The 12,912-nt window shown below is 43.5% G+C and overlaps 1 protein-coding gene across 1 annotated transcript in view; it reads left to right on the top strand.

The window, feature by feature from the left end:
- The window catches only part of TMEM117 (transmembrane protein 117), a 314,883-nt gene that overhangs the window by 286,438 nt on the left and 15,533 nt on the right, over positions 1–12,912 (top strand). Inside the window, exon 7 of the mRNA XM_054989399.1 lies at positions 10,592–10,721. Within this exon, the coding sequence (XP_054845374.1) occupies positions 10,592–10,721 (130 nt within the window). The remainder of the gene's footprint in view (positions 1–10,591; positions 10,722–12,912) is intronic.

Raw genomic sequence — 12,912 nt, 5'->3', positions numbered from 1 at the left:
CATCAGCAGTTTACAGGGCACACAGGCACCTTGCCATCCAATGAAGTTGTTCAGGCAACAAAAATTAGCAGCCAAACTTTCACAAGATAGTTCAGGGACCCTTTTTGCCACCGTGGCAACCCCGCTGGAAGGAAGCTCAAGTTCCATTGCGGAATCTCCATTGTGGAGAAGTCCGTTCTCTGGCGCTAGGTGGCCCATCTAATGCTTGAAGCTCAGGCAAGACAACTAACCTCTCTGCTAGGGATCCACAGCAGAAAGAAAGGCAGATGCCTTGCCATCTAATGAGACAATGAAAATGCCATCTACCCACCTGTGAGGCATCCAGATGAGAGCCTGTTGACAATGCCTATGCATAGGCAGATTGAATTATTCCTTTTGCCTATCCCCACAATAGGACAACAACTAGAAGGCAATAGGTACTCTTGACAATGTGACCTGGAATAAGGGAGAACGATTTAGTGATTGTCACCTTTTAATCTGAACTTTCATTTATTTTTCCTCCAATGATTTTAAATCTCAAATTGATAAGGTGATTTCTACATACCCTGGGGCATTATCAGAACGTTGCCCTTTTGAGCTGAGGTCCCTCTGATGGAGAACAGCAGACCTTGAATGGTGGCTGTTCAATGTGTGGCAGCAGAATCAGCGCACAGGGCCAGAGTGTGAGATCCAGGTCTGCATATACACGAACTTTTAAATGCCCAAGCTGTCTTCTGAGTATAGGTTGGCCTTTGTTGAGAGGAGGCATTGGAGTTTTCATATTCAGCTTACGGAATACATAGAATGTATAGTAGTAATACTTAAAAAAACATCTTTCAGGAATCAATTTTTCTCATTTCCTTTTAAAAGAATTGGGAACTGCACATCATGAAGATTTTCTAGACCTGCTAATTTTTTTTCTTTGTCTACAAAACTACCAAAACAACCTAAAATACACCTTGTCGTTGCTGGTGACTTATGGAAAAGCCTAATGGACTTGACAAGGCAGAGTTATTTCCCAGGTGTGCAGTAATACAGCAATACATCTCATGGGCTGATTTGATTCCAGAATTAACTGCAACTATTCTGCCTGTAAGCTGAAAGTATTACCTGGCCAGTGTTCAGCTGAGTTAGGTTAAGAAGCTCAAAGCAGAAATGCCAGAACGAGTCTCTGGGAACAAATTCTCTTCTATTGAGCTTTTGCATTGTGAATTTGAAGGACCAAAATAGGAGAAATACAAAAGAACAATAATCTGCTGGGCTATTTCCTTGAGGTGTTTTGAATAGTCAAGAAAATGCTGAAGTTACATGGAAGCAAATATAAGCAGAATCAGATGTAAAAATATATAGAAGTGTGTCTATGTGAGGGCTAAAGGATTGTTTAGGGGAACTGGATTTACTCCAGAAATCCCCATGGACATGCAGACCATGTGCCATTTGTGCCAGGCCTATGTCTCAGAGGATTTTTTCATTGCACGCAGGTTGTCAGGCACAGGAATAATTTTTGTGCATTGAACTTCTGCCATACCATACAGAAAGGTTAAAGCAACAGAAAATGCACAAATGTCCAGTGCAGAAATGTGTGTTGACCGTCAAGTTTAAGGCTGTAGTCCTCCACACCCTGTCTTGGGAGTGAGCCCCATTGAATAACATAGGTTGAATTTCTGACTAGACTTACTTAGGATTGTTCCTTAGGCTTCCTGCCTCTTTATGTCTCTTCCTTAACAGAAATTATCCCTATTAATATTGACGAGATAACCTTATTGCAGGAAAGTCTAATTTTATTTTAACTCTGTTGAAAGATTCTTCTTCACAACTCCCTTAAGGGATACCACTTCATTGCATGCAAATAAACAGTTATGAAGCCTTGACTTTTCTTTTTAATGAAAAGTCAGCCTCGGAGGCTGAAGTATTAAATGGATGGCTGTACATGGGGATTGCTAACCCTTTCCCTAACAGGCATTTTTTCTGCTGAATTTGACCCCCCCCACACACACACACACAAAGTTCAGGGTACATTTTTATCCTTGACGTTAAGCATCTGGAAACCCTTTTAAGGGAAAAGAATCCTGGGAGTGATTTTTAAGCTGGTAGACGGAGGTAAGCATTCCTTCTCTCTGCCATTCCACTGTTTATGCTGAAGCCTCTTGATGCTACTTTCCATTTAAAAAAATTCTTCCAAGAGTTTAATTACTTGCATTTGCTTGTTATGTATAGTTCATAATTTAAGATAGATTCAGTGTTCAAGTTTTTTCATCCCATAATGACTTGTGGAATCACCACCAGGTGGCAGAAATTCTGTTTGACTGGATGCATGTGACAAACCTTGAAAACTCCCACATCTGCTGAGTCTTCCCTACAAATGTAGCTGGGTATAATAGTGGTTTAAGAGCTCATTTGCAGGGAAAATGTATTTAAAACCCATCTAGGCAGGCATTTGCAGGGTGAATGGATGGGAGAGAGAGTGTGCACATGTGGGGGGTGGGAGGGTTTTGGGGTTTTTTTTGGTCCTTTCACTGTGTTTATCATTTATTTCCATACCTTGTTAAATTGGTGTAATCACTAACTTCAGTTTGGCTGTGTTAGGGTTGTAAAGTCATCTTAGTGATACTTGTCAAAATTTTCTCCCTGCCTGAGTGGGGTCTTATTATTTGCATAAAACTCATAAATCCATGTAAGCCTTTTAAGTCTTAAAAGAAATCTGTTGCCTTCCATGGTGTCTTTCATCTACCAGGTGAAATCAGAATGAATCGACAGGAGACTTTTATTGTGGGCAAATTCAAACAGTTACGCCCCATGCATTTTTTAAAAGAAACAAATGTGAGCTGGTAGTGCAGTTGTGTGCATTTATTTTTACCATTACTGTGGTTTATGTGCAATTGAGTTTATGTGTTCAGTGTCCAGTAACTGATGTAGCACCAGGCATTGCACAGCATGGTCTCTTAACATGGAGAATGGTCATGCAGCTCCACAGAAATCTACATGATTACTTGCTGAAATATTCAGGAAAATATGATGGTCACGTACAGTAATTAACCTTTGCTATTTAGGTAGTTTTCATAGAGCGAAATCTGAAAGCAGTAAGAAGCAATACGTCAACTACAAAGTAACACTTATCACATCTAAAATCTGCTCCTCACTTGACTTTAAGGTGAGGTTTATCATTTTAAAATGTTAGTATATTTTAGAGTAATAGCAGGGAGAATTTCTTAGGCTGGTGCTTTGGGAAAGAATTATCTAATCTTGGTAATACAAATATTGAGTGAGCTATGTTCTGGAAAAGTTACAGTCCTAAATCTTTAACATGAATGCGAACACTTGTGTCTAGTATGACATGTTTCTGCATGGATGAAGAGTAATTTTTAGATGAATAGATATCCGATATACTTGGAATATTCTGCATCTTTTGGTTCACATTCTGGTATTTGAATGTTATTTATTATATGACAAATGGCTTGCTCATTTGAATAATATTCCTAACTGCAATCGAATAATGATTTGGTTTTGCTTCCTCTTTTAATCACAGTTTTAAAATTAAATAAAGAATCTTGGAGAGGCCTCTGAGAAACATTTGAATTGCCTTCAGATCATCAGTACATACAAATTAGATATCACATGTATGTAACTCACATACACACACACACACACACACACACCACCCAACATGGACTTTTTGCAATCAGAAAAAAAGTCACGAAATGGACACCCAAGAGCAAGACAGGTTTTGGAACACCATATACATGACGAGGACAGAGAAATCCCTTTCTGGAAATGCAATGTAGCACTGATGAGCCATTTGATAAGGACCTGATTGCAGTACCTGGGGCTAGCATACAAAACTGATCCTTGTGATATTTTAATAGAAGGCAATAGTTGAATGAAAATAGGAAAAAAAATCAGACCAGATGTATATGAAAGCATCCTAAGCAGGGTTAAGGTCAGAATGCTACTCAGGTCTCTTAAGTGGGATACTTTTCCCAGGAAAGTATTCTTAGATTGCATTGTATATGTGTTATGGGGGCATACTGAGATGCTCTTGTCCTCACCCCACCCCCCACCCCAGCCTTTTGAAGTGCCAAGATGGCCACAATCACCACCACAGCTGTTTGGCATTTGAAAACATACAGGGGGTGGAAACAAGGGCACCTCAGCCCACTATGCTGCGGGCCTGTCACAGCTGACTGAGGCCCAGGGAAGCTCTCTATAGGCTACCATCACTTTGGTACAGGTTTCCTCAGAAGGGCCCAGAGCACTCAACCAACCCCTTCTGTTTACTCTTTCCCAGTAGGTTTGATTTATTATGTGACCGAATGAGGCATGAGGACCAAGGCAGAATAATAAAGATCTTTATTTAAAAGGTATATTAAGAACTGGTGTTCAAAACTTTGTTAAATAAAGAGAATAGTAAAGGTTGGTGATTAAACAAACTAACACCCTAATGCATCTAACTAGACTGTTCTTAACTGTCTCCTGGCAACAGGCTTCCAACTGTCTCACCCTTCTGGATGAGGGATTGCTCCATCTGCAGCAGCCTCTCTCCTCAGCTCTGCTCTCTAGGAGTGAACACCCTCCCACTGTTGTGAGGCCTTTTATCCCTTCTCTCAGGCACCATCACTCTACTTTCCTATTGGTGCAATTTTCCTTTAGAATCCCCTCTTACCCAATGCCAAAAGGAACCTGGGAAATGTAGGCCCTGCATTCACTTTAGTGTAGGGTTGCCTGCTGGGGTGGGGGATCCTGCTCCCACCCTCCACCCTGCCCCCACTTACCTGGTTGGTGTGGGAGGCACAGGCTTCTTGGGGGCACACTCCCAGGTGCTGCAGTGTGCTCTCACAGGCACTGCCGGCGTTATAATAGAGGCGGGGTAGGCGATGGCCGCGAGTGCTTCTTTCTGAAGGAGGCGCCGTTGCCTGGCCCCAGCCCCGCCTCCAACAACACCTCAGCCTGACCCAGCGCTAGAGCAGCAGCCAGTGACGCTTCATGCCGTTTGCTTGTGCCTCTCAGTTCTCCCCGGCTGGCAGCCAATCCCCTCCCTGGCTCTCCATGTGGTGTTTGTGTACACACCGGAGCCCCGCTCCGCCCTGCCCTGCCCTCATTGTGAGCGTCCTGGTGCGCGCACCGCGCAGGCTGGCAGAGGCTCTGGGGCGCAGCAGCCGCAGCCCTGCCCCCCCTCCAAGCAGAAGCGCGTGCTGGCCTCTTGGGCTGATTAGCAGCACGAAGCGCAGAGGTTGGGCAGGGAAAGTCTGCAGTTTCTGCAAGAGACGGGACCTGCCTGCATTGTGGAGCCTGGCAGGGGATCAGGCACAGCACAGTGTGCACATATTTGGAAAGTTTATTATCTGTCTGTGTTGCAGCCCAGGGTTGAACTAGCAGGATGATTCTGCTCCTGATGTAATGAACAGCTTGTAAAGCATTTCTGGAAACTCCCATTCACATTCAGTGTACAGGTGGAACAATGCAAGATGTATGGGATTTCCATCCTTCATATTTTCCCTTGCATTCCTGCTGTACAAAAGGATGAATGTGCTAAAAAACAAAATTTCACCTTAGAATGACACCTTAATGTCAACCTGGATAGAAGCTCTCTTGGTGATTCATAGCAAAAGAAGAATCCAGGCAAAGTAAATTTCCAAAAATAGTTTTATGAGAACGCACACACAGGTTGCTGACCTCCTCCTCCTCCTAATCTCCTGACATCCCCATTTTCATCCTGCCAGGAAAAAAAAGGCATGCAATTGGAAGGGGTGTGCATGTTTAATACAGGGTTTCCATGTCTGTGTTGTGTTTGGACAACCTTCTTTATTTATGGTGTTTAAGACATGGTAGGTGACAAGATGCTGCTCCCCCAGTTTGCTCAAAGGAGAGACAGGCAGACCTTTTAAAACCTGGACTTTCCTAAAGCTTTGGTTGCTAACAGCCAGGAGGCAGTAGCAGAGTATAAATTAGTGCTGTCTCTGCCAAACCATTCTGTTCCTTGTGCCATTTATGCTTCTGCAAACTCCTGCCACTGTCCAGGAGATCAAAGTTTGGACAGACTACTGTCAGTTCATATTCAACCTTTCTCACTTGGCCTCACCTTCCTCACAGGGTTGTTGTTGGGAGGATAAAAATGTAAAATGAGGAAGAGAGAACCTTGCATGCCCTGTGAAAACCTTGCAAGAGAAAAGGCACGCAAAGTGAGATTTTGACGTGCCTGAAATGAAAACATGCAAGAGACATAATTTTGACATCACAGTTCACAGGTTTATTCAAAGTTATTTGTGATTTGTTATCTGTTTCCTGTTTAAGAAAGAAAAACAAAACATTTATTGTTATTTATTCTCACACTTATTTAAAAATTTAAATTTAAATTAAGAAAAAATTAAATTAAAAATGTAAACAGTTTTAAGTTTTGCAATTTTCATTTTTCCTACATTTCTTCTGTTTTTTATAATTGGTTAGTGGGGGGGGCGCAAGTAGGTATCTTGCCTCAGGCGCCAGAAACCCTGGCACCGGCCCTGCTCACAGGCCTGATTGGGCCCAAATCAGCCTGGAATGGGCCACTGTGAATCAGCCCTTTCCAGGCTGATCCGGGCTGCTGCAGAGCACAAGAGCCCTCCCACACTTTGCAGTGGCCCAATCTGGGCCAAATCCAGCCCAATTTGCACCCCCCCCCATGGAACATGGGAGCACTCCTGGGATGGCCGCGGCCCATGCAATGATGTCACTTCCCAGAAGTTACGGCATCATGCAGGCCTGGGAGCGCGTGCACTTGCATGCGAGTAACAAAAGATAAGGTAAATGCCAGGTCCCCTCCCTCCTGCTGGGAGGATAGGGGGACCTGACAACCCTACTTTATTGCAAGCTTCCCCAGAGCCACTATACCTCACTAGGCCCAGGCTCATAACAGGGCCCAATCCAGATTGCACCCTTGCAACATTTTTAAATTGTTTTAGAACGGCAGCAGCATCCACAGGTCAGACCAGCCAAGTCTAGTTTAACCGTTAGAAGCTCTCTGTATATGTGCAAATAGGTAGGTGGATACAAACACAATGAACTGCTGTTACTTTCAACAGCAACTCTGGATGTACATCAGCTCAGGTGCTTACTTACCTAATTATCTATCCATGATCTGACAGTTTAATTAGGGAAGCAAGGCTGATTTCCGGAAATGAAAAAAAATCAATTTCTGATTATGCTTTGTAATGAAGCTCAGCAGCAATTTCTTCCTTTCTTACAACAGTTGAGCAAATGTGCCCGTGTTAATTTTATACCATCAACTGCTGTGAAAGGTTTGTGTGTTTAGTAATCTGAAATGTACTCAGAGGTGTCAGTGGCTAAAAAAGATTATTTTTCCTGTTTGTTATGTTAAGACAATAGCATGTGCTTCGTGAATTTTCATTAGTTTTTTTTAAAAAAATAACTTTAAAGAATATTATTGTCTCCCCCCCCCCCGATCATTCTCAATAAATCTACACAGTATTATTGTGCTTCTTTATCAATCTCTGGGAAGTTTTCCTCACTAGATTGCAAAGCTGGCAAGTTGGAAGAGAGGAAAGAAATTTCAGACCCAATGTCAAGGTTCAGGAATAGGACACTAAGCCATGGTTGAGAAAAGTGAGGGCTGTGGGGGCATCTCAGCATGCCCAAGGTCCATTTCAATGCAATCCTAAACAGAGTTACACTCTTCTAAGCCTGCACTTCTTATGACTTTTGTGCAAACAGTAATTTACCATTACATCTGACCTAGCAAACTTGTTACCCTATGAGGTCTCCTTGTAAATTGGGGAAATTAACAACAAGGAAAAGCAGTGAGAGGAGGGGCAATTTAAGGATCTTTTAAGTATATGTATAGAGGGATTATTCCTCTAGAGAACTCTTTCAATAAAGAAACAGATATTCAATCAAAAAGGGGTTGTTATTTAAAATAATAAAGATCAGTTGCAGACAAAACACACAACACAAACACATAGGGCTAACTAGAAAAATAGGGAGGAAAGTTGGAGAGAGTTGCAGGATTGGGCTATAATTACCAGTTCCAGAAGATAAGAGGCATCCAAGGAAGAGCAGCTTCAGTGACTGGCACTTCACTGCAAGAAGAGGGAGAGGGGCTCAGACATGCAGTCCGAGTGTGCATGAGTGGGTTCAAAGCACACACACAGAATGAGACAGTGTGCAGTCCAATTATACTGTGGAACATACCCTGGGGCAGTACTGCACCTTCTGCCCCAAAACAATGCCTTAATGGTTGTACCCAGGGTGGGACAAAGGACTAGGAAGCTATCTTCAGGGCAAGACAATGAACTGGGAAGGTTTGATTGTGCCTTCCTGAGAGGAACTACAGGTGTAAAAAGATGATTGATAGCCCGCGATGGTTGAATGGGTGAGGCTATAATAGGAGAGTGGGTACTGGTAGGATTGGAAGGGTGTATGAATGGATTAATTCAAGTTCTTCTGGAGACCTTCAATGTTCTATGGTTTTGCACACTTCTGGGGTGTGGGGCTGAGAGTTAGTCTCACATTCCAGTACTTTTCCATCTCCTGCCTAACCAGGCAGCTTGTCTGTGTTTTATACACATGAGAAGAGGGGCTTATGATATTCCATATTCATAAGCCTTTTTAGTCATATGAGGACAAGTCTGACCACTAACAAACAATGGTTTAAACTTGCCCCGCAAACCAAAATTGCAAAGTACCGTTTGCTCCTGGAAGGGAATTGCAAACTACTGTATTGATATACTTCTGCTATAGTGGCCAACACTGCTTTGCATTTGAGTGGAAGCCATTAAATATCTCTGATTATGAAAGAGAAAGACAGAGAAAGTGCACAAGCACATGACTTGTGCACAAATGGTTTGGTATTGGATCTGAGCAATGCAGCTTCCTTGCTGGTAAATTGTGCAGCTCTTACACTTGATTCTGTGCCAGCCAAAAACGTACACTGAACAGCATGGAAAGAGTTGCAGAAACAGTATAAGTGTACCAGTAAGAGAGTGTCTGAAAGTAGCCTAAATATAGGGCTTTTTTCTGGGAGAAAAGGTGGGGGAACTTTCACCCAGGGCAACTCCAGGGAGGAGGCGCTGTTCCTGTCAGTACATGTGAGTGCGCACAGCACACAAACACTGCTGAGACTGCGCGATGACATCACTTCCAGTAAGTGACATCATCATGCAGGCTGTGGCCGCCACAGGAGCACTCCACGGGGGGCCCAATTCGCCCAGGATCAGGCCTAATTTGGCCCAGTTCGGGCCTGAATCAGCCCTGAACGAGCCGCTGTGGCGCGGAGGTGCACTCCCCCGCCTGGCAGTGGCCAGATCCATGCTGTATTGGGCCAAAACAGCCCGAATTGGGCCCGAATAGGCCAGAAACAGGCTGCTGCCACACGGGAGAAAACTCTCACACTGGGCAGCGGCCCAATCCCAGCTGGTCTAGGCCGGATCCTGGCTATTTTGGGCCCGATCCTGGCCATTTGGGGCCCGAATTGGGGCCACAATAGCCAAAAGGGGCCCAAAATGTCCAGGACTGGGCTGCTGCCTGACAAGGGAGTGTTCACTCGCCCGTTAGAGGCCCAATCCTGGCCATTTTGGGCCCAATCTTGGCCCAAAATGGCCAAAAGGGGCCCAAAATAGCCAGGACAGGGCCCAAAACACTATCAAACCACTGCCAGACAGGGGAGTGTTCCCTTTCCCAGCAGAGGCCTGATTCTGGCTGTTTTGAGCCCAATCATGGCTGTTTCAGGCCCTAAATGGGCCCTAAATGGCCAAAATGGGCCCAAAACGGCCAGGATTGGGGTGTTGCCTAGCAAGGGAGTGTTCCGTCACCTGTCAGAGGCCCAATCCTGGCTGTTTGGGGCCATATCCTGTCTCTTTTGGGCCCAAATTGGGCTCTAAAAGGCCAAAAGGAGCCCATAATGGCCAGGATCGGGCTGCTGTCATGTGCTCAAGTGTTACCCTGCCCAGCAGAGGCCCGTTCCTGGACAAATTGGGCCTAAAACGGCCAGAATCGGTCCCAAAACAGCAAGAATTGGGCCACTGCTGGGCAGGTGAGTGTTTTAAAATTGCTGTTGCTATTGCTATAGCAATAGCATGCAGTTGCCAGGAGCTTCAGCTAGTGAAAGGACTTTACTTTCAGAGCACATTTGGGTCTCTCCAAAGTTCCCGTTTCATGGTGAAACTGGATTGAGAACATCTGACGCTGACCTAACTGTAATCCTATTCATGTGTATCTGCGAGTAAGTTTATTAGACTCAATGAGGCTTACTTCTGAGTAAGCATGCACAGGATCAAACATGACTGACTTCACAGTTTATATTTCTATGATTCCTGTCTTGCCGCCTGCCAAGGATTTTTAGAGTGACGAAATAGAGACAGGGTTCCTGGTTTCTTTTCTGGTGCTTCCCCTTCCCGTCATGAAGGTTATGGAGCTGCAGCAGTGTCTTCACAGAGGTTTTTACAGGAACTTTCTCACAGTCACTTTCAGAAAGTCACCCTTCAAATGGCAATGTGTGAACAGACAATCTTGATTATTTTTTTACTGTTTTCTATGAAGGGGAAGTGGGATCCACATTTTCCAATTCAATATGTTTTGAGGAGAAACGGCTTTGTAAGATTTTCTTTTCCGTTCTTCTTTCCAGGATTGGGAGTTTCCCCATTTTATGGGTGATGTTGATGTAAATCTTCCTGGTTTGCCAGCTGCACATTTTCAGTTTAGAGTGCCTTACTTCCAAAAGATATTCAAGGAGGAGTATCACATACATATAACAGGTACGTAACAATTTGCATTCCTCTCCTGATGTTAAACCTGTGAAACTTTCCTGACATTTATACTTTTTTGTTTCATTTTGAATGTGAAGATGTGAATTATACATTCCTTTTCCCCAACTAACTTATGATTATTTAATTGGTCACTCATGAGCTAAGTGGGGGGGGGGGCGGAATCTGCAGAGTTCTTGGGTCATATAATATAATTATGCCTGGTTTAATTTTTATCTAATAGCATTCTACAAATTGTACAGAATGAGTTGGCTGAATTCTGGACTCTACCCTATCCAGATACAGTTTGGGAATTATATTTTTGTAATGGTCAATCTCCATAAAAATGTTCTTGTATGTAGTAATAAAACACGTGTATTTTCTTGTATGTGGTAATCAAACACAGCCAGTTTGGTGTAGTGGTTAAGAGTGCGGGACTCTAATCTAGAGATCCAGGTTTGATTCCCCACTCGTCCACTTGAAGCCAGCTGGGTGACCTTGGACTAGTCACAGCTTCTAGGAGGTCTCTCAGCACCACACACCTCACAGGGTGTTTGTTGTGGGAATAATAATGGCATACTTTGTAAATTACTCTGAGTGGGCATTAAGTTGTCCTGAAGGGCGGTATATAAATCAAATATTATTATTTATAGCCCACTTTTCTCCCTCTGCCAGGACTCAAACCAGCTTATAAATAAATAAATAAATAAGATTACAACCAGTAACAAAAAGAACATTCATCACATCAGGAAAAGGATGTGATGAAAACCCCCAGATATGTGGGTTTCTAAAAATGAGGTTTTCTTGATGTGGGCAGACATTCAAAAAGAATGTTTCCATTTTCATTCCAGTGAGCTACAGTCCAGAATCCTACCACCTCATTCTACATAACTGGAACTAATTTTCTGCAAAGTGCAGATGAGATGGTAAAACTGTTCCTGGACTGGATTGTGGAGGGAATAATATTGGGGGTGCAGATCTGAATACCTCCCACTGTCAGATTCACCCCAGTATATCTGCCATGTTTGTCTGGTTGTAAATTGGTCATGTTGGCCTCTGAGAATATGCAAAGGGAACATGTTTGCTTGCTTTCCTGCTAGCTCTTTATCTTGCAGGTGTCTGGTTACTCTTTCCCGGCCAGCTTGAGTAGTGGCCTTGAAGTTCCAGGCGGAACCCGTTTCACTTTCCCTAAAGAACTGGGATGAGCTCATCCTTTCCTTCCCCCCCTCCTCTTTGAGATCCTGGACCCTTCATGCCAAAACCCGCCAGGGGCGGGAACGCTCCCCTATAATTAACGTTGCTTTGCCACCCTGCATCACTTCTGCCAATGCTACTGTCTGCATCTCTTGATACTAGTATATCTCATCAATAAAGTATCTTTAACTCATATACTGAAGTGATGCAGTGAAGTGCTTGCGAGATTTACCTGGCAAGACCTGACACCCACACATGCTGGAAAATCAGTGCATGCATAAAATTACCATGCTAGGCAGAAAACGAGGCAGGAATCCTTTTCTTGGATATCTTGTTGTTTTGTTACATTTAAAATAGTTCCACAGATGAATGGAGTAGAATAGTACAGTCTAGGAACTGTTTTCCTACCCCATCCCCCAGGTTCTGTCCTTGTGGAAGCCTCGCAGAACAGTTCTGACATTTTTCTCTTTAGGGCTGAGGCATTACATCATTTGCAGATGTGTTGAGCTTTCCTAGGATTTTAGATTGTACCTCTTCCTTCTGCCTCTCCTTATTTATTCTCATGTGCAAAAGACTGCATCTCTTTAACCACCAGAAGCTGAATGAAAGATGTGGGTGATCTTTGCACCCAAGAGGAAGTGGGGTGGGATTTCTTGCTCATTCTGCTCACAACTGGATTTAAAAAGCAGCCCTTAATGTTAGAGGTGAGCTGAATTACCATAAGGTTCTGAAAAATGGCCTTTTGAAAACCTTTACTTAATGATAGAAAGGGAAAACAAATCTTCTCTGAAGAAGAAATGTCCAGCCACCCTATCAAAGCATCAGCAATAGAGTGCTACTTCTGAAAGGGTATGTTACACATCACTGATGGCAAAAGATAAAAATTCAAATATGTTGGGATACTAGCAGATATTCAAGACAGAGTGTAATTATGGGACTTCAGGGCTACGGCCATGGATCAGTGGTAGAGTTTCTGCTTGGCATGCAGAAAGTTCCAGGTTCAATCCCC

This window comes from Eublepharis macularius, chromosome 9 (assembly GCF_028583425.1).
Source record: "Eublepharis macularius isolate TG4126 chromosome 9, MPM_Emac_v1.0, whole genome shotgun sequence".
Classification (NCBI taxonomy): Eukaryota; Metazoa; Chordata; class Lepidosauria; order Squamata; family Eublepharidae; genus Eublepharis; species Eublepharis macularius.
Note: the sequence above shows the minus strand (reverse complement) of the source record. Positions and strands in the feature narration are given on the sequence as shown.